The sequence below is a fragment of the Vombatus ursinus genome, unplaced genomic scaffold (assembly GCF_900497805.2).
Source record: "Vombatus ursinus unplaced genomic scaffold, bare-nosed wombat genome assembly UNPS02008996.1, whole genome shotgun sequence".
Taxonomy (NCBI): domain Eukaryota; kingdom Metazoa; phylum Chordata; class Mammalia; order Diprotodontia; family Vombatidae; genus Vombatus; species Vombatus ursinus.
Window position 1 is genome coordinate 9726919 of NW_020948774.1, and position 21890 is coordinate 9748808.

Below are 21890 nucleotides of genomic sequence, written 5' to 3' on the forward strand. Positions count from 1 at the left end.
AATTTTAACTCAAGTCCTCTTCACTTCAGGGCCAGCATCACCTAGCTACCCCTTAAAGTATTTATTTATTTTCTACAAAAGATAAGCTGCATCTTGTCTCCAGAGATAATCAAAGTCCTTTATCTTATTGATGTAAACTTAAAGAATATTAGGTACCATTTTGTAGTATGGCAGAGAATAGAAAGAAAAGACATATTTCATTAGAGCTTTTGGTTTCTAAAGCAAAAGATTTTATGTACAAGTGATTCTAATTCAACATAATAATAGAATATTGATATAGTGCTTAGAGATTTGAGAAGTGCTTTATTTCATTTGGTCTGCAGAACAATCCAGTGAAAAAGGTACTATTGTCAAGTGATCTGCCCAGGACCACACAGCTAGGAAGTGTCTTCCTGACTCTAAGTCCACCACTCTATCCCATACTCCATTTAGCTACCTAAAATGGCATCTAATGTGATAGGTAGAAGTGACAGGCCCAATATTTACCATGCTTTCCTCCTATCCTCCCCCCTCTTCCCCCAAGCATAGGTTAGGCTAGATTTCCCCTAAAAGGTGACAAGGCCATGACTTTATTGGCCTCAAATTGGAACAAGGCTCAAGCTGTGTCTCTCTTGATACGGCTTCTTGATGGGCTCTGCCTCTGTTGATGGGGCTTACTGGTCACTTATGAGCATAAAAGTTCACATTCTCAGAGGACTGGTGAAGACTTGTTAGATGTCTGAGACCACCACCCTATTCCACTGACTGGATACCCGTCCATATGGAGACAAAGAAGGCCATATGACTTAAGTGCTACTGCTTATTCTTTCTAAGTTAGGTCTAAGTAAAACTCCTTTTGTTAACTGGTTAATGACCTATGAGTACCTCATTTAGTCTCACTTAACCTGAACAAACAGGATAACAGTATCTACCCATTTTAGGTGAGGGGAAAACTTTGGTAGATATTGGCCATATCACAGTGGGATTTTTATAATGTTAAGTCCCTCCAAAACAAACAGTATTTCATACTTGGCCTCCTCCAGTTCCTCTGTGCGCTGAATAGCATCTGTCTCATACTTGGTCCTCCATTGGGCAACTTCACTATTGGCCTTGGACAATGCCCTTTGAAGCTCAGCCTTGGCTTCTTGTTCTTCTTCATATTGTTCCCGTAACAAATCACAGTCGTGACGGGAAGATTGTAATCCATGGGCCAGGGCATTCTTAGCCTAGGTAATAAAGAACAAAGAAAACAGAATGAATTAAGATAAAATGTTAGTACTACTTTCGGAATTCAATTTTGGTTGTTTCTGTTAGGTACAGAATTTTCTTATTCTGATAGTAGTAGAGCAGTAGGCAAATATTACCACAGTATATAGTATTTACCTTGGTCTCTTCCTCCAACTGCCTCTTGAGTTCTTCAATTTGTTGAGTAAATGCTTGTTTGCTCCTAGAAAGCTGGGATACAATGCTTTCTTTTTCTTCTAGCTGACGACTCAACTCACCTATGATCAAAAGTAGGGGTGGGAGAGGTAAAACTCTTTAATATCATCAACAAACTGCTATTAAGTGCCCACATATGACACTGTGCTGGTTATTTGAGATAAAGAAGCATATGACATGTTTCCTGACCTTATTAGACTTATAATTTTGTTGGAGAGAAAGGATATGCACATTAAATCACAAATAGTATCAAGTAGCACATGCCAAGTGATATGATACTTTATAAAAGCCATTGGAATGACTTCAACGAATCTTCAGTTCTTTGGTTGTGACTATTAGCAAGTTAATTTACCTGTGTGGCAGTAAATCAGTCTGGGAAGACTTATGTTTTCCTGGTCAAAGGCACTAAAAGCATTTGCTTCCATCCTTGCTATTTCTCAAGCCCAAGATCCTTAAAATTGACTTCCTTTTTAAAAAATTACATTTTCTTCAATGATTAAATCAACCAACAGTATTTATTAAGCACCTCCTATGTTCTAGACATTGTACAAAATACTCAGAATATAAAGAAAAAATAATCTCTTGTTAAAAATGAACAAACTAAGATCCCTTCTTTGGGATGTCTAGCTTCCTTGCATTAGTAAAAATTCTGCTAATAAAAAAAAGCACAGAAAATGAATCACTTGATTTCACTAATGGCAAAATGGAGGAGTGGTGAGGTCTCAGAACTAGAAATCAGAAGGTCTATGTTTTCGTGCCAGCTCTCTGACTCACTACATGATTTGGGACATGCTCCTTAATCGCTCTGGGCTTCAGGCTCCCCAGTTGTACAATGAAGAAGTTGAACTAAATGGTGTCTAGATCCTAAAATTCTAGGTTGCTATGACTTGTTGGGCAATTGTTCTTTCCTATCTTCTCCAGAGTTATCCTCCTTTTCTGGTAAATCACCCAACACCCCTTTTTGAGCTGTTTCAATTGTCCTTCCTAAAAATGAACTTCCTTAGACACTCTCTAAGGCTTCTTGTCCTTGGTGAGAATCAGCTCTGCCTTTGATACTCCGATTTCATCATCTGGGGGTGCTTTTCATGATTCTGCACCATTTGCTGATGCAAGCTTGTATTACTTTTCTTCAGGCATTTTTTTTTCTTTTGCTTAGGCAATTGGGGTTAAGTGACTTGCCCAGGGTCACACGGCTAGTTAACGTCAAGTGTCTGAGGTCACATTTGAACTCAGGTCCTCCAGACTCCAAGGCCAGAGCTCTATCCACTTGGCCACCTAGCTGCCCCATGCTTGTACTATTTTTGAAAAATATTTAATTCACTCGCAGTTCTGAGTTATTTCCCTTTGTACTTCCTGTCGCATCCTCACCTGACTCGGTCTGTAAACGAGCCTTCTGAGCAGTTAGCTCATTCAAACTCCTTTGAGTTTCTTCCGTCTTGCTTCGTGACTCACTTATCTGGTCCTCCAGCGTCCGACATATCTTTTCTAGATTTGCCTAAAAAGTTGAGAAACCACAGGCTTATTATTCTGCTTACAACCTAATCAATATTCAGGATTCCAATTAGTTAGGAGCTTTCGTCTTGATATTTAAAAGAAAAGCACCTTAGATTTCGAGACGCTTTCCACATTACTAGCAAGGTCATCAATCTCCAGCTTGAGCTCACTCTTCTCCTTCTCCAGTTTCTGTTTGACCCTCTGCAGGTTGTCTATTTGCTCACTGAGTTCAGCTGCACTGTCTGCGTGCTTCTTCCTCAAGGTGGCGACCATAGCTTCATGCTGCAGCGTGGCCTCTTCAAGGTCCCGGCGCAACTTCAGGAATTCCGCCTCGCGCTTCTTGTTGAGTTCAATCTGGGTTGAGGTAACGCCTCCAGCCTCTTCCAGTCTTTCACTCAGCTCCTCCAGTTCCCGGGCATAATCGCTTCGCTGTTTCTCTGCCTTTGCCCGAGTGGCCCTCTCAGCTTCAATCTCCTCTTCCAACTCTTCAATTCGAGCCTGCGTAAGATAATCATGCCATGGTCACTATTGCAAGGAAAACTTTAAATGTAAAAAAAAAAAAAGGTTAATTGTTAAATAAGAAAAGTGTAACATTCCATGCAATGCAGACACAGTGGTGATTAGTTTTTCTTACTTTGTCGTTATCACTTTTCTGAGAGCAGAATGAGAAAGAACTTGGAAGAACAAGTAGGGCCCCATCCATTTGACTTATTTTTACAACACCCCAAATTGCCATCTCTAGCAGACCCTTTTATTTTACAGGGGCAGAGAATAATTGGCATGTGATTGGTTACATCAAATTCTACATCATCCCTAGGAAGCTTCTTACTTGTAGCTCTTTGATTTTCTTTTGGAATTGAAGGCCCAAAGTCTGCTCATCTTCTAGTTTGCTTTGCAACTGACTATATTCAAAGTCCTTCCTATAGAAGAAAAAAAAATTAAAAATACATAGAAACATATCAGAACCACACACTTTTAGATCCACAAAGGACTTAAAGATAACCCAAACTCATTTTACAAGCAAAGAAGCTGAGGCACAACTAATTTCAAAATAAAAATGAGTCGTTTTATGACATACTTCTTCAGTCTTTCATCCAACTGCTGTTTGTCATTTTCTAAATCTAATATGGATTCCTGGGCAAGTTTCAAGTCTCCTTCAAGCTTTCTTTTATTCCTTTCAAGGTCTACACGAACTTTCTTTTCTTGTTCCAGGGAACTTTCAAGCTGAAAGAAGAATAGTTTTAGTTTGATAACAAACGGCTTTTAAATTATGATCATTTGCTGAGCTATCACTCACATCATCAACTTGTTGTTCCAGTTTGCTCTTGGTTTTTGTCAATGTATTGACTTTGTCTTCTTCAGCTTGGAGGTCATCCAGAGTTTGTTGATGGGCCTCTTGGAGAGCCTTCTTCTCCTTCGTTAGCTTTGCAATTGTTTCATCCAGACCTGCCAATTCCTCAGTTAGGTTTTTAACCTGTGAAAAAGTGTACAGAAAGGCATGATAAATTATCTGAGCAATCATCCTGAGTCCCTCAGTGACTTACGTCAAGAAGAAATACCCACAAAAATCATACTTTGTTTTCTGTAGCATGTTTCTCCTTTTCCACCTTGGCTAGTGTCAGCTCAAGGTCATCAATGTCCTTCTTGAGTTCTGAACATTCATCCTCCAGTTTTCTCTTCTTGGCTGTCAATTCAGCATTGATCTCCTCCTCATCCTCAGCTCTTTCAGTCACTTCCTTGATTTTAGCTTCAAGTTGAAATTTGGCTTTAATCAGCTGGTCACATCTTTCCTCAGCATCCAACAAATTTTCGCTTTCCTTTGAAAGAGAGAGTTATTTCTTTTAAGGAGATAAGTTCTAACATGCCTTAATCCTTAATCCTCAGTAAGAACTATGTAATATTCTCCAACTAGTAAATGTCAGCTTTTATATTGAAAATGTAACATTAATTAACTGTTGCCTCAATTAATTAAAGATCACAGATTTAGAATAGAAAGGGACCTTATAAACCAACTAGTCCAACCTCCTCATTTTACAGATAATGAAACCCAGAAGGTAAAGTGACTTGTCCACAGTCACATAGTAGTAAATAACACAGGAAGAATTTAAACCCAGGTTCTTTGACTTCAAAACTAGCACCATTTTCATTGTATCATGCTAGCTACTAAAAAGAAATGGTAGAAAGGATTACAAAATACATACAGATTGGACTTGGAGTTGAAGGTCATTTTTTTCTTGTAGCAGAGTCACCATTTTTTCCTCAAGCTCCTTCCTTTTTGCCTCTGACTTGGCAAGTTCATCTTTTGTTTTCTGGAATTCTTCCTTGATGGTAGCCATCTCCTTTTCTGTTTCAGCACTCTTGAGGAGGGGCTTAATCTTGAAAAACAACTTCATCCAAGGCCAGTGTTTGACATTCATGAATGAACGAATGTTGTACTGAATACAAAAGATGGACTCCCTGTAAGAAAACTTTGGTTACTTTGAGAAGAACCTTTTTTTCCCAAATTGTGGTGTGTGTGTGTGTGTGTGTGTGTGTGTGTGTGTGTGTGTGTGTGTGTGCAAGCTAAGACAGTACTCTACCTTCTCTGGACCATCTTTTGGAATTCCACTCTCATGAGGAACCCTCTGCACACAGCCTGAGTCCGTGTAATCAATTTAGCCAAACGATCATCCCTCATTTCCTCCAAAGTTCCCAGTAAGCCAGCTTTAAAGAACACCTTAAAGGAGAAAAGTCAAAGCAACACTTAGTTTTTGTTAGTTGTAAGTATGAAAGTAAGTATCTAACATATGAAATATTAAGAAAATTACCTTGGTATGTCCAAATTTGTACTGAGTGTGGTCAATATCAATAGATGCCAACAATTTTTCACAAGCTTTCTTGCTATCAATAAACTGTCCCTCTGGGATAGCACTGGCATTCAATACACGGTACCTGCAAATTTAAACACAAGGCAAATGTTGGATTGTTAAAGTTGCAAAAACCTCAAGGCAAGTGTAAACAACTCATTATATAAATAAAGAAACAGATGCAAAGAGCTGAAGTGATTTGTCCAAAGTCATACATCTACTTAATGCCAGAACCACAGCTAGGACTAACATCTCCTGACTAGGATACGTGGTTCAATCTCTAGAAAAGAAATATATACATTTCACTCAAGTAGTACCAGAAGGTACTAGCTATGTGACCCTGGGCAAGTCACTTAACCCCAAATGCCTAAATATAAAAACAAAAATAAAATTAAAAAAAGAATTCCAGAAGGAAGGCCATCAGTTTTCTTTTGAAAGTGATCTCCTATCAGTACCTTTCCATGTCAGCTAACAAATAAATAGTCCTAAATCATAGGTCTAACCATTATCACTCTCCTGCTCAATAAACTACAATGGCTCCCTATTACCTTTAAAACTCCTCTCTGGCATTAAAAACCCTAACCTTGTCATAAATGACTCTATTTTGCATAATCTATAGTCCAGCCAAACTAGTATTCTTGCTGTTCCTCAAACATGCATTCTTTCTCCTGTTTCTGTGCCTCACCCTTGTCTGGAGTGTACCCATGTCCTATATCTACCTCTTAGAATTTCTAGTTGCCTTTAAAGCTCAGCTCAATTGCCATTCCTTTTTTTTTTTTAATTGCCATTTCTTACATTAGGCTTTCTAGATCCTCCCAAATGCTGCTATCTCCCACCTTCAAATTACCATGTAATCAATTTTGTATATATTACTATGTATAGATGTAGTCTCCTCTAATTGAAAGTCAGGAATATTAATATCAGGAACTATTTCATTCTTGTCTTTGTAACCTCAAAATGCCTGGCACGTAGTAGTCTCTTAATAAATGGTTTATTATTCCATTGGTTGATTCAGATACCAGCATTATCCCTTCTCATTAGAAGAATAAGACATGAATTTTTAATCCCATACCTTTGTTTAAAATCTCCATAAAGGATCCTATTTGGGAATCCTTTTCTGCAAATTCTGATACCTTCCAGAACACCATTGCAGCGTAGCTGATGTAAGACAAGACTGTGTTCCATGGCCCCTGAGATATAGGAACAAAAAAAAAGTCAGATTCACACCAAATTATTTGGCACAGAGAATGGTTTGGAGATCCACATTGTGAATTACCTGGGGTTTTGGTTTCATTGGGAATTATACAACGCACAAAATGAGGGTGAGTTGTTCTTAAATTTGACATCAACTTGTTCAGATTTTCCTAAAAAAAAATACAAGGTAGGCATGTCACAAAGCTTTAAAAGAACATATACTTTCCTCTGATTTACTACTCCTTACTGTGAAGCTCTAGATTTTCATGGAATAATAAGAAATATCCTTTAGAATTATATATAAATATAAATGAATAACAACTTTAACCTTCAGTTTTCATGACAGATGATTTTATGTGGAAAGAGGTACAGTGAAAATGTTAGTGGTACATGTTCAGTTACACTATTCTCTTTTAGCCAGTTTACTGACACAAAGTAGCTATCATTTGTATAGTACTTTGAGGTTTATAAAGTACTTTACACACATTTTCTCATTTGATTCTCAAAACAACCCTATGAGGTCAGTGCCATTATTATCTCCATTTTACAGATGAGGACACTAAGTCTAAGAAAGGCTAAATGACTTACCATATATATATATATATATATATATACACACACATATATATGTATGTATGTATGTATGTATGTATGTATGTATATATGTAGTCAGAAAGAATTTGTCAAGGGCCTACCATGTGCAAGTGTAGCCAGTACCCCACTTATTTGTGTTAAACATAGTTAAAAATAATAATCAGTTTCTGGACTTACTTTCATAACTGTTTCAACTACAATAAATCACATTGTTAATATATCCCATTAAATATCAGATGATAAGGTGATAAGCTTAAGGCAATATAATAGCTCTCAAGTAAATCTGGTTGGAACTCTTGGTTTTGATTTAATGTATAAAAGTACTTTTAAAATGTCCCTTACCCGGAAAAGAGCTGAGACAGTTTGGAATGAAGACCCCTTCTTCTTGGCTACCTTCTTCTTTCCACCATCTGCTGAAAGAAGTAACTATAAATTCTCAGCTCCATAAAACTAATTAAGACAAAAAAAGAAGATAATTTCTTATTTTTATTACCATCTACAGCAGAAAAGGTGGCATAAAGATGAGCCAAAAGTTTGTTAGACGATTTCTGGTATAATCCAACAACCGTCTCATTCAGAGGATCCTTGTTCTTCTCCAGCCAACCAGTGACACTGTAGTCCACGGTGCCAGCATAGTGTACGAGGGAGAAGTGGGCCTCAGCTTTCCCTTTGGCAGGCTTGGGTTTCTGGAAGTTGCTGGACTTGCCAAGGTGCTGGTCATACAGCTTGTTCTTGAAAGAAGCATCTGTTGCTTTGGGGAACATACACTCTTCTTCCAGGATGGAGAAAATGCCCATTGGCTGTATTTAAATCAGGGAAAGTTAATAAAGATAAATATGAACTGTGGTGACATATTGTACAGGAGGATTTTTCTACAGTAGATAGATACCTTCTCAATGAGCTCGATGCAGGCCGCCAGGTCCATCCCGAAGTCAATGAACTCCCACTCGATGCCTTCCTTCTTGTACTCCTCCTGCTCCAGCACGAACATGTGGTGGTTGAAGAACTGCTGCAGTTTCTCATTGGTGAAGTTGATGCACAGCTGCTCCAGGCTGTTATACTAATGCCAAAGAATAATTTTAGTATGAAATATCAGACTTCAAATCAAAATTTAAAAGCTCAACAAAGATTTCCTTCATTGCTTCAAGCTTTGACTTTTCTACAACCTTAGGCCTTGCTTCCTACTTTGTTTCCCAAACCAAACTTCATAAGGTTCATCCTATAAGTGAAGGGAGTTGGACCAGATAGCAGCCTCCCAATCCAATGATCTCTTATCAGATTTGAGTAGATCACAATCATCATCTCACTTATATATTTACGTCTGTTCCTAACATCACAACCAAGAGGATACTGATGGTATCTTCTTGATAGTTAAAGTATCTTCTTGTTAGTTCATTATTGATTTCTAAACATTTTTCCAAGCTAATCTGTGGTGCTATCTTTGATAAATTTCTTTTCTTCCTATTTTAGTCCACAACATATAATTCAAAATTCTAGTTGGCTATCATACTATCTTTTAAAAATAATTGCAAACCTTCCAAATATGACGTTTCTCTTCTACCTAATCCCTTCTCACTCTAGTTTTGCATAAAAATTCCATGAATGGTTAAAGTTAGTTTACTGGGGTTACAGCAACAAACACACCAAGGTCCCAAGAACAAAAGTTGTAGACAAATTCAGTGCTAGAAAAGAACATTACAAACCTCAAATATTTCAAAGCCTGCAATGTCTAAGACACCAATGAAGTGTTGTCTTGGCAGCTTAGTATCTAGTTGCTGATTGATGCGTGTAACCATCCACAAGAATAATTTTTCATACACTGATTTGGAAAGTGCATTTACAGCATGGTGCACCTAGCAAGCAAAAAAAAAAAAACAGGCATTTGAGTAAAAGCCAATTGTTGTCAAGTATTAAGCATTACCTATTTGCTCTGAGATAGTCACTTACCTGATCTACAGTTTGACCTTTGGTAACATATTCATTTCCAACTTTTACCCTGGGGAAGCACAAGGCTTTCAACAGATCAGATGAGTTCAGGCCCATCAGATATGCTGTTTTGTCAGCCACTGGCAAAAAGAGAAAGACAAATTACATGTGAAATCACATGAGGATTAATCAAACAGAAAAGCCACATAGTGCATTATTCAAATATTCTCAGAAGCTAAGTTTTCAAATGTGTAAGGCTTTTTCCCCCCTCTCAATAGTTCTCACTTCTATTTGCTCATTCAAAAGAACACTGATTTCATTAATGCATGGAACTTGCTATACCAACACCCCTAGCTACTTTAGTGGATGGTTTTATTAATTGCTATGTTGAAAAAAAGAAAAAAAAAAGCCAGTTGCCAAATTTTGGTGATGAGCCTCTCTGAACATAGAGAGGTCACTGGACAAACAACACAGTTTATATTACTAAGTATACAGCACTGGCATAGGCTTGGAGAATTCAAACCCAACATCCCACAGATCAATAGTGGTCAACAAGGTAGGAAAATGATCAGTACTGAAAGAATAAAATCCTCAGAATGAGATTTTTCTCTCGGGAAACATGACACATTTTTTGAGAAACCAAGATACAAATCTAGAATGTCTTCAAACCTTAATGGCATCCAAATGAAACAGTAGCATCCTACTGACTCAACAAATGTGAATGACAGTATTCTCCAAATTCTTCATCTTTGCAAGCAGGAGAAAGAGCAGTAGATTTGGAGTCAGAGGACCTGGGTTTGAAACCGCGCTCTACCACTTCATATCTGTATGAGTTTGTCATTGTTGTTGTTGTCCAGTTGTTTTTCAATCATATCCAACTTTTCATGACCCCATTTGGGGTTTCTTGGCAAAGTTACTGGAGTGGTTTGCCAGTCCTTCTTTAGCTGTTTTTACAGATGAGGAACTGAGGCAAACAGAGTTAAGTGACTGGCCCAGGGTCACACAACTAATAAGTGTATAAGTCCAGATTTGAACTCTGAAAGTCTTCCTGACTCCAGGCTGAGCACTTCATTCACTGTGCTGCCTAGCTTTGGGCCAGAGATTCTTTGTGTTTCATTCTTCTTACGTGTAAAATGAAGGCATTGGAACTCCCAAAGTTAGGGCAGCAGCTCCCAAAGAAAAACTTTCAGGCTATTTCACACAAACAACCTAGAGAATAATCACAGTAGAATTCTTCCCTAGTTTATGGTTGATTGTTAAGATTTTTACCTTCAGTGCCATCAGGCTCTGCCTGTTCTTCTCGCTGTTTCTGCTTGAACTTCATGGTACCATAATGCATCACAGCCCCGGTCAGTTTGTAGATTCCTGACTTCTCATCTGGACTGAAGCCCAGGATGTCAATGGCACTCTAGAATTTAAAGAAAAGCAAATAAGTTGACCTAAGTGATAGGCAAGTAATCTATATCTCTCATTCCATTCTACTTACATCTGTAGCTAGCAGCTCCTCCGTATCATCAATGCTTGCCACCAAGATTTCACCCTGGCTAATGAATGGGTAGTCATAAGGATTGGTTGTAATAAGCAGCAACTCTGAAATAAAATAGGAATTTTAAAAGATTACCCATGTGAAAGAAAGAACAGTTCTATTCTAGAACCCATATCCTGAATTTTAACCATTATATTTTGCTCTAGAACTGGAAAGTCTCCTCTTAGAAACAAATCTAAATCTGAGATGTGAGATCAATAGTGGAAAATTAAACTCATTGGAGACCTTTGTGACCTTCCACCACATATCACTTAAGTAAAAGATTTTAAAGAGAGCTCCTGATCCCTTGTCCTTATATGTCAGCATTGTGCACAAAGCCCAAGAAAGTCTGAATGGAAAATTGATATTTATCAATTAAGAAATAATAGTATTGTAGTCATGTAGGGGGAAAATACAGCTTACTTAAGATGTGTCCTATTCCAGAAGAACCTGACATTAAATCTTGTAGAATTATATCTTTAACCACCAACAGTGCTATATCTCCAGTTTTGAGATAGGATATATATCAACTACCTACCATGAAGGTACCTGCTGACCTAGGGGAGCAAATTCATCATGAATCATGTGGTCAGATGTACATGAATTGTACTATGGGTTATGTCATATGCCTTAGATTTAGAATATTTGGATTTAAATCCTGACTCCATTACTTACAACACTACCTCTGTGACCTTAGGCAAGTCACTTCATCTCTTTGGACCTCAGTTTCCTGTTTTGAAAAATGAGGGAGTTGGACTAGATTATTTCTAATGCCCAAACAAGAGATATCAATAAAAATTTTAAATAAAAAATAGAAAGAAATAAAAGTTGGGGGTAAACAGATGGGAGTGGAGGACGGAAAATATCTCAGCCAGAACAATTTTTTAAGATGGCAAAGGATATGGTAGAAAGGACAGCTAGATCATAGAAATATTGAACATTCACAAGTTTTTACACACTCATCTGGCAGTAAGTAGGTTCTGGTTACAGAATAATGTGGGACTGCACTGAAAATATACAGATGAAGGACTTTCGGTCAACATGGATGCAACAAGAGACAGACCACCCAGTTCCCATACATGTACTCCAACAAAAAGCTAAAATCTACTTCAAATAAAGTAATGATCAAGAAACAGAATGAGAAACTACAGTAAGTAACTTCTTCTACTTCAGAACTGCACAAAAAGTCAGCCATAAGCCCATAGGCAATACAAAAGGAAGCCATCAGCAAAGTCAGTGCTAGTGTAGGCAAACTGGTAGCCTCTACATCTGGCCAGAGGCACATGCATGCTGGAAGGCTCTGTGTTCAGAGGTAGCAAAAATAGTAAGTCCCCTGAGAAAGAGCCAGGGAAGTCAGAAAGGCTCAGGGTGGGAACCTTGGAAGTCTTAGGAAACAGCAACAACCAGAGTGACATGGCAGTGATCAGACCAGAACATCCCAGGTGCATAGAGGCTCTTTGGTCCTAACACTCTATCCAGAGATGTCACAGGGCCATGGACATATAGCACTCTGAAACTCAAAAGCCTGGGATTTTTAATACCAGTAAGTAGATGTCAGCATAGGAACACAGGGTCAGACCAAGCAGAGGCTGCCACCCACCTAAAAAGTATGAGAGGAGCAACATTCTGTCCCTGGCCACAATTTCAGGAACCAAAGCTGGAGAAATGATTAAATCAATGAAAACATTGACTAGTATCAAAAATTATCGAAGATCTAAAGATCCCCAAAAGAAGGGGCAAGTAACTGTAGAGCAAGTATAAGAAGAAATTCAAAAGAAAAAATGGCTTTTCAACAAAGACTACATAATCACCTAGAGTATTTAGTTACAAGTCTTTGAAAGCTAGAATGGACCAAAGAGAAACTAATGACTCCATGAAAGAGTAAGAAACAATAGAAACAAAACATTGAAATAGAAACAAAAGATTGAAAAAATAGAGGCAAATGTAAGATATCTAGAATAAAACATAACTGACCTAGAAAACAGGTCAAAGAAAGATAATTTAAGAATCATTCAATTCCTGAAAACCATGAATAAAAAAGCCAGAACATTATATTTCAAAAGAGCTTAAGTATCTTGTCATGGTAAGTATCCAAATCTATTAGAACCAAAGGCAAAATAAAGATATCAAGAATCTACTGATCACCTCCTTTAAAAAAAAAAGGAAAGAAAAAAGAAAAGCAAAAGTCCTAAGAATGTCATAGCCAAAGCCCAGAATTCCCATGTTAAAGAAAGAATATTTCAAACATACAGAAAGAAGCAATTCAAGTACCAAGAGACCATAGTCAGTATAACACAAGACCTGGCAATTTCTCCTAAAATCCTGAGATCTTCGGATACAATATTCCAAAAGGCAAAAGATAAGGGTTTATGATCAAGACTAACTTACTTGAAAAGCTTAATAAAATTTTACAGGTGAGAAATAGACCTTTAGTTGAATAGTGGACTTTCAAGAACTTCTGAAGAAAAGACTAAAGCTCTTAGAAACTTTGAAATACAAACATAAGTCAAGGGAAACCTCGAAAGATAAATTTATTTCAACAAATGGAAGGCACTGTATTCCAAATAAGGTGAGAAGAAACAAATGTTGTTTCGAAACTTTAATATCTTCAAAGTGTATTGATGAAATTAAATAAGAAAAAGAGGACCTGGAAGTAGATGGGTTATGTTCTCAGTATCCGAAGAAAGTAATATTTGGAAGGGCAAAAGGAGGGATGTATTGGTATAGAAAGGAGGAAGTGGGGCTGGAGATGGCTATTTCTTATAATTGTGATTCATATGAAGAAGAGTATATATAACTATGGAGGAAAGGGTAGGGGAAACAGGTATCAAAGGAAACTTACTCTTACCGGAATGGACAAAGGAGGACTGAACACAAACAAAAACATGAATAGCTTTGGTAACAATAAATCAAATTCAATAGGAAAATATGTAGCTGGGGGAGTTAAGAGCACAGATAATGCTGGGGGGAGGAAATAGGATCAAGCAAAACAAAATAAAGTCCTAATCCTGAAAGAGGCATTAAAAGAGTAGAAAAGCAAAGCAAAGAACTCTAATCTATGGGGGATACCCATCATTTGGGGAATTATGGCAGATTATTTCAGAGAATCCTAGGTAGCATGAACTGATATAGAATGAATTGGGAGAAAAATTTATACAAGGACAACAGCAGTATAAAGCAAAACAACACTCAAAGACTTAAGAACTCTAATCAATTCAATGACCAATGTCTGCAGAGTCCTCAGAGCTTAGCCTGGCACACGCTAGCTAATTTGACTCCACAACCTACAATGAAGCAAGTTATCCACCCCAAAAGAGAGATGATGAAGAGGCAGAAAGTCATCCATGGATACTATGTGGTTTTGTTTTACTTGACTACTCTTATTTGTTACAAGTTTTTCTTTCTCTTTGTTTTTAATTTGAGTGGGGATGTGGAAGAGATAGTAAAAGTGATGCCAAAAAAAAAAAAGGCAGGAAGGGAATGGGGAAAGAGCCATCAAAACATTTTGAAAACTGCACTGAAGTGAATAAAAAGAAATTCAGAAGGAAATACAGACAAGCAGGACAGTCTTCACCTGCAGGACACACTACTGCACTATTGATAAATCTGAGAATTGGTCCAGTCATTCTGGAAAGCAAATTCCGAGCTATGCCATTAAGTCATTCAACTATGCTTTTGACGTAAGGATACTGTCCTGAATCCTATAACCGAAAGAGAAAAGAAAGGGACTCATATATACAAAGATATTTATAGCAGTTTGTTTTTTTTTTTTTGTAATAGCATAAAACTAGAAACTAAGTGGGTGCTTACCTATGGAAAAGTTGCTAAATATGTCATGGTTTATACATGGTTTGTATATTTTTACAGTTTTAGAGGAAAGTAGGAAGACCCATATGAACTGATGAAGAGGGAAGTGAACAGAGCCAGGAGAACAATTTATATAAAGACAATAGCATTGCTATTGTCAAACAATGCCGAATTATTTTAGAACTATAATCAAAATACTGATAAACCATAGTTCCAGAGGGCCAAAGATGAAACATTCTACTCACTTATTGACAGAGAGGTGATAGACTCAAAAGACAGAATGAGAAATACATTTTTTCGAACATAGCCAATGAGGGAATTTGCTTTGATACGAATTCTTGTTATGAGGATTTTCTTTTTTTCTTTGCCTTTTTAAAAAATACAATGGCTTGAGTTGGGAGACAAAGTAGGAGGGAGAGAAAATAAATGCTTGTTGATTAAAAATAATTTTGTAAATGAGAAAATAATTTGTGGAATTATTTTTATATATCAAGTTATATGAAACAGACATTCATAGTTTCATATAAAATCTTTTTCTGTGTGTTTTGCTGTATGTATAGAAATGCTCTCCTTTTTTATGTTTAAGTCACAGATTTAAAAAAATATATATGTAATAAAATACCAGTGCTTCATTTAACTGAAATTGAATTCTTGAGTTGTCTTGGGCCATTTGAGTGCTTCTTCATTGGTGCAATGAAGTGTGTTATTTTAAATTGAAAAATATCAGGAGTTAAAAGCACCATTTAAGCTTTCTCCACTGAAAATGCATTGGTGGATTTCCATCCCATTGTGCATTTCAGTGACCAGCTTTTTCCAAATTAGCAAATTGTGTGTGTGAACACAAGGTGGTGCTAAAGGACAAGAGAATTATTTCTCAGGGTAGTTGATGACTTGTTTAGGGGGCCTGTGGTTTACAGTTAAAATTTTTAGACTCTCTTCCTTATAAGTCACAAAATACACCAACCCTATCACCTTGCAATAGCCCCCATTGTCACCATGTGATGGCAGATTTTTTAAAAATTGTTTTCTAACTAGTGTACCTGTGTCAAAATGGCCATATTTCCAGAGCAGTTTACCAAAAGGGACTGATGCAGTGGGAAGAAAAAAGGATTGAAAGTCAAAAAGATTCAAGTTCCGAACCCAGGTTTGCCATTAACTACCTGTGTAGATTTGGGCAAATCACTCAACCACTCTGGGTCTCATTCCTCATCTGTAAAATGAAGATGGCCTCCAAGGCTCATTCCTTAATCTATGATCCTATAAACTGTTGACTTTCAAGGCATATATAAAGGGCTACCTATAGGCAAAGCAGTTTGATTAACCTGATAAACAAAGTCTGAAGTATCTAAGAGCCAGAAATCCTAGTTTGTATGATGTTGGAGTAAAATTTCTTTCTTACCAATGAGCTCAGGCTTCTTATTTGAAAGAATTTGGTAGAAGATATGGTAGCTTCTTTCAGCCTTTAACTGGAAAGTAACTCTAGACTTCTCCAGCAAATCTATAACACAAACACATATTTATTTGCCAAACTGACCCTGGTTAGTGTAAATGGTAACCTGACCCCAATTATTCACTTACAGGTCTCAATATCTGCAGAAGCAAGTTTTCCAGTGGTTCCAAAGTGAATTCTGATGAACTTGCCCTATGAGAACAAAGGGAAACCAGAGTTGGCCACAGTCAAACATAAATATAATTCACAAGTCAGACTGACTAAAGGGTGCTAACATTTCCCATAAGGTCTATTAAATTTATCATCCAAATTTTTTTCATTTTTTTAGGTTGACAACATGTGGCCTTTCTCTTCTCCTTTTCATCTTCTTCCTTCAATTCAATACAATCCAATTAAACAAACATTTATTAAGTACCTACTATATGCTTAATAGTATACTATACTAGACCATGGGATTATAAAAGCCAAAAAGAAACAGTTCCTTCCCTTGATGAGTTTACATGTCACACAGGAAGGTAAATATAAAGCATATACAAAAATATATTCACTCCTGTTTCCTTTCATTCTCCTTTTCTTCTACCTATTTTCACTTTTGCTCAATGCAAATAGTACTGAGTCAAGCAGGACAAGAAAATACCCAGGGCTGATCACTTGGAGGAGTGACAGAAAAATGGATGAGAGGAATATCAGGGACAAACTTGGCCTAGGTTACAATTTTGCCTGTTCTGAGAGCAGTCATGAGAATTCTAAGCCATCATGATTAGATTTTGGGAGTGAAGATGGCGGCAATTTTGTCCCCACAAATCCTCCTTTCTTTCTCCCATAATTCCTCTGTTTTGCTTTCTCTTGGTTTTAGTGGTATAAATTGAATATCTAATCCTCATGTTATTCCAACTTACAAAACGAGATGAGTTGTCATTCCTCACAGTCTTGGCATTACCAAAGGCTTCCAGCAGGGGGTTGGCACTGATAATCTGGTCTTCAAGTGTCCCCTAGCACCAAAATTTAAAAATAAAGAAATGAAATAAAACAGAAGAGGAAAGATTTCTTCATTTCTCAAATTTAAAAAAAACTGCACAAAGTGAGCACGTGGTTTGTTATTTGTGATAAGCACTTATTACACTAACCTAGAGAATCATTCCTTAGATAAATGACTTCTCTGCCTGTCTCCCAATTTGAAATTCAAATAAATATTTAAGGCATTGAACTTAAGATGACTTAGCCTTGATATTTAGTTATAATTATGAAATTGTTCTCTTGTAATACCTTTGTTTAAAGGTGTCATTTCAGTTCACAACTAAAATTTTCTTAATTCTGTCCATTTGGTTCTGCCTATCTGAGAGATTGACACTAAATGAATCACTTTTCAGAGCTATCAATTTGCATTGGGCCTTTTTTTCCTAAGTGGTTCACAGGGTCATAGTATTAGAGGTAATCAAGTCTAGCCCTTTTATAGATGAGGAAAAAGTCCCAAATAATGTAAGTGAGCAGAATCAAAGAGTAATTGACAAAGCCAGAATTTGAAGCCAGGACCTTTGATTTCACATTCAGTACAATTTCTACCACACTGCTTTGTGGACTTAAGAATTGAAGGACATTAATTGTAAATTCAAACAATAAAAAGTTGACAAAATGGTTCTAAATTTGGAGTCAGAAGATCCAAATTCAAAATCTAATTCTACCACCTATCAAAATGTAGGAAGGTCACTTCTCCTCGAAGGGACTGCTTCTTTCATCTGTCAATAAGTTATACTAGATGATTTCTAAGGTTCCTTCTAGCTCTAAATCTTATGGTCATGAAGCTCTCTAGTAGGAAGGGACCTCAGACCATGCAATTTAACCTTCTTATTTTATAGATAAGGAAACTGAGCCCCAGGGAATTTAATTGGCCATATCCAAGATCACCCAGGTAAAAAGTAACAGAGATGTAATGTGACCCCGAATTCTCTGACTCCAGGGTCTGTATCAAGCTGCCTCTTATGAGATTTGCATCTTTGTTCTACTAATATAGGTCTTTTTCTTTTTGTCACATTAAAGTGTCTCAAACTTTTTGAGAAGTTTTTTTGAAAAGCCTTTCAAACTGAAAGTTAAACACATTTTCAATAAGGAGAAATAGAACATAATTGATTATAGAGAAAGAAACAAAGTATTAACCTTTCTCACAAAAGTAAAACTATGGTAATTTAGATTCAGATTTCATTCTTGATTCTTCCATGCAGGATTTCACCTTACCTTCATCTTGCCTTCCTTTTTCTTGGCAAGGTCTCCAGTAGCAGCAATTGTTGCAAAGTACTGGATAACCCTCTTCGTGTTGACAGTCTTTCCAGCACCAGATTCTCCACTATCCAGGACAATAAGAGGATGGCGACAAAAAATAAGACACAGCTGATCTATCTGTTCAATGGGATGGCTTTAATAGAAGATGCTGTGCCCTGTCTGCTTTCTTAGTATCCCGAAGAGACAGCCCTTCAAGCAGGGCCGTCTCTTTATCATGTTCAAACCTGGCCTGCCTGAATCACAAAGCTCAAGTAAACAACAGTATGGGAAGCAAAGTGCAGCTCAGTACAGCTTTCTTAAGCCTCATTTGTCACCTCAACTATACCCTACCCTCACTTTCACACATACACATGGATACAGACATATACATGAAAACTTTCTACTCCATCCCCTCCACAAAAAAAAAGGCCATAGAAAAGAACACATTTGTTTTCTAAATTTAAAAAATGGATCATATCCGCTGAAATTAACAATGATTTTGCTACTTACGTGATCAGAATAGACTGGTTTTCCCTATCTGTCAAAAGAAAGCATAGTAACCATCACCAATGCTACCAAAAAAGCCACCACCTCTCATCTCCTCTAGTTTACATTTTGCCAGTAGTGTGATTATTCTAATTCATTCACCTGCTAACTTTTCATTTCCTTAGTTCTGAGTTATGGGATATTGCCCTGAAGTACTTGGCACATTAGTTGAAATTTTTGAATGGGCATATGATAACAAAACTTGAGTGAAACCTATTGATGTGCCAAGAAATCCTGGGCTTTATGAGTTTATTTTGCAGTTAAGAAAAGTTAAGAGAAATTAGCCTAAAAATTTTGCTTTGGGAGGCCAGATGTAGAAATCATTTAGTCCAACCCCTTTATTTTATAGATCAATCAATCAACAAGAACCTAATATATGCTTGGTACTAGGAATACAAAGTAAAAAGTGAAATAACCTTCGATAATAAATACATGAAATAACCCTCAATAAGCTTACATTCTATTGGGGAAGACATGCATATGTAAATATCTACAAAATATATTTTAATAGAAAAGAAAATTGAAGCCAGGAGGGAAAAGTGACTTGCCAAGGTCACATAGATAGTAAGGGGCAGGGCCAGGATTTGAAACTACATCTCAGACTTCAAATCAAATACTCCTTCTGTTACACTACAGACCTTAGAGATCATTAAGGCTACTTCCCTCCTTTCATTTTATATAAAAGGGAAACCAAGGCCCAAAGATGTGAAGTGACATCCTCTAGGGCACATGGTTAGCTATTAAAAAAGGCAAGACTAGAACCCAGGTCCCTGACTCTTATTCTTGTATTCTTTCCACTGTGTCAAGCTTCCTTATCTGAAACATACCAGTCAGCATGAACTGATAGGCATTGTCAGAGATGGAGAAGATGTGGGGAGGAGCCTCCTGGCGCTTTTTGCCTCGGTAGGCATTCACCACCTCTGGGTTATACACTGGCAGCCACTTGTAAGGGTTGACGGTGACACAAAAGAGGCCAGAATAGGTCTGAAAGAAGATAAATAAAAATAACACTATAATCAGGATTTCTGGAGCTCCTTTTCTCTTAAAACCCAAAAGCACTTATACATGTTTTGAGTTTAAAATAGCCCTCCAAGAAAAAGAAGCAGAATTAACCTTGTTTTCAACTTGCAGAGTTAAGTGCATGGCTTTCCCAATTTGAGGTATCCTAACTCCTTATTTCAAGGAGGTAGAGGTAGAGAGAGACAGAGACAGACAGACAGACACACATACACACACACACAGAAACGGAGAGACACAGAGAGAGACAGACACAAAGAGACAGACAGAGACAGAGGGGGGAAAGGAAAGAGAAACAGAGAGAGACAGAAACAGAGAGAGAGAATATGCACATAGTTGACCAAAAAGTTACTGACATAGATCATCCAGGAAGTATAACGATCCTTGAGGTTATATAGGACAGCTGGCTCATTCAAATGCGTTAGCATTGCCATGTCTTCAATCTTATCAAATTTGGGTGGGTTCATTGAATATACATCTTCTGATTTAACGACCAGTGTCTGCAGTAGGGAAGAAAATCAGGATGGTTAGTCATCATTTTCTTTGTGCACCTTGACAAAGCCCGAATTAAGGAACTCTGAAGGGATGGCCAAATAGGTCCCCATAATGTGAAACTAAGGACTATTGGGATTCCTAAGGGTAGAGGAACTGGAAAACAAAGGTGGAGTTGCTGGAGTGGGAAGTCATAGGATCATAAATCTTGAGCTAGAAAAGACATCAGGAAACATCCAGTCCAACCCCTTCGTTTTATAGATGAGGAAACTGAAGCCCGGTGAAATTAAGTGATTTGCCAAAGGGTCACACAGATAGTAAGTATTAAAGGCTAGATTTGAACTCCTGCCTTCTGACTCCAGAACCAGTTCTTTTTCTACTATACCTCATGACTCTTTTGTTTTCATAGCACTTGTCTAGTTCCTAGAGCTGATCTGCCTTTTTCTGCCTTCACAGAGAAAATATTACATTCCTCATCCCTTGGCATTCCTGGGACAGGGCCCAGAGTAGAAAGAGAAGGTCCCCTTGTGTATGTGATTCAAGCCAGGGCCATCAGCATGATTCCCATAGTGAATCCATATACTTCAAAAATAGCAGACCAGTTCCCTCCAGCAAGCTTATATAACAAGACTAATCTTACTTCATTCCCCTAAAAGAAACTGAAGTAACGTGTGAAGGAAAGTTACAGATGAATAAGAATAATTCATATTTTTACAGCACCATAAAACTTACAAGATGCATTCCTTGCAACAATACTGTGAGGTGAAGAGTGAGAGTGCAGCTACTTAACTTACTTCTTGGGCCTCAGTTTTGTCTTTTGTTAAGTAGAAATAATAATGGCAACCTGACAAATTTGTTATGAGGATTTAATAAGATAGTGCTTACCCTGTTATCTTCGGTTTCCACCATTACCTTCCCATCTTGAGAACTCTTGATTCTCCCTTTGGCATATTCTTCCTTTGCATCAGCCACAAAGCAATAGGTTTTCGCATCAAATGGCTGGTTTTGAGCTTCTATCCGCTCCTTTTCTGACTTGCGGAGAAAAGGAGCAGCTATGCCAAACACTTCCATCTCAGCATCACTACTCATGGTGCCAACTAGAAAGCAAGCACATTGACATCAGCTTGATTATCCATGGAGCTGAGTCCCACCAGGAAGATGGTCATTCATAGAGCTCCTTATCTCTAGCAGCTATGGGGACAACTTCCAGAGTGGTGGGCACTGCTGGGTGCTCCATTATAGGCCCTGCGTTTTCACACCCTTCAGAATCCAAAACTGAGCACCCTAGAATCAAGACAATTCTTACTGTTAGGAAGGGTCCCTC

At 37.6% G+C, this 21890-nt stretch overlaps 1 protein-coding gene across 2 annotated transcripts in view; it reads right to left on the bottom strand.

Annotated features, from left to right (window-relative positions):
- The window catches only part of LOC114034492 (myosin-3), a 31214-nt gene extending 9559 nt beyond the window's left edge, over window positions 1-21655 (bottom strand). Inside the window, exons 1-28 of one of the 2 annotated variants that reach the window (XM_027850200.1) lie at window positions 21452-21655; window positions 20431-20574; window positions 19885-20041; window positions 19022-19049; window positions 18488-18596; window positions 17155-17247; window positions 16384-16447; window positions 16205-16303; window positions 10960-11063; window positions 10743-10881; window positions 9495-9613; window positions 9251-9400; window positions 8437-8607; window positions 8041-8347; window positions 7890-7957; window positions 7036-7123; window positions 6832-6949; window positions 5721-5844; window positions 5493-5629; window positions 5115-5370; window positions 4488-4730; window positions 4211-4387; window positions 3992-4137; window positions 3743-3833; window positions 3022-3411; window positions 2788-2914; window positions 1363-1481; window positions 1009-1205 (exon numbers count right to left, since the gene is read on the bottom strand). In XM_027850200.1, coding sequence (XP_027706001.1) covers window positions 1009-1205; window positions 1363-1481; window positions 2788-2914; window positions 3022-3411; window positions 3743-3833; window positions 3992-4137; window positions 4211-4387; window positions 4488-4730; window positions 5115-5370; window positions 5493-5629; window positions 5721-5844; window positions 6832-6949; window positions 7036-7123; window positions 7890-7957; window positions 8041-8347; window positions 8437-8607; window positions 9251-9400; window positions 9495-9613; window positions 10743-10881; window positions 10960-11063; window positions 16205-16303; window positions 16384-16447; window positions 17155-17247; window positions 18488-18596; window positions 19022-19049; window positions 19885-20041; window positions 20431-20574; window positions 21452-21655 — 4169 coding nt within the window. Of the gene's footprint in view, window positions 1-1008; window positions 1206-1362; window positions 1482-2787; window positions 2915-3021; window positions 3412-3742; window positions 3834-3991; window positions 4138-4210; window positions 4388-4487; window positions 4731-5114; window positions 5371-5492; window positions 5630-5720; window positions 5845-6831; window positions 6950-7035; window positions 7124-7889; window positions 7961-8040; window positions 8348-8436; window positions 8608-9250; window positions 9401-9494; window positions 9614-10742; window positions 10882-10959; window positions 11064-16204; window positions 16304-16383; window positions 16448-17154; window positions 17248-18487; window positions 18597-19021; window positions 19050-19884; window positions 20042-20430; window positions 20575-21451 lie in introns of both variants that reach the window. The other variant, XM_027850199.1, reaches the window with a different exon arrangement.
- Window positions 21656-21890: the final 235 nt, after the last annotated feature.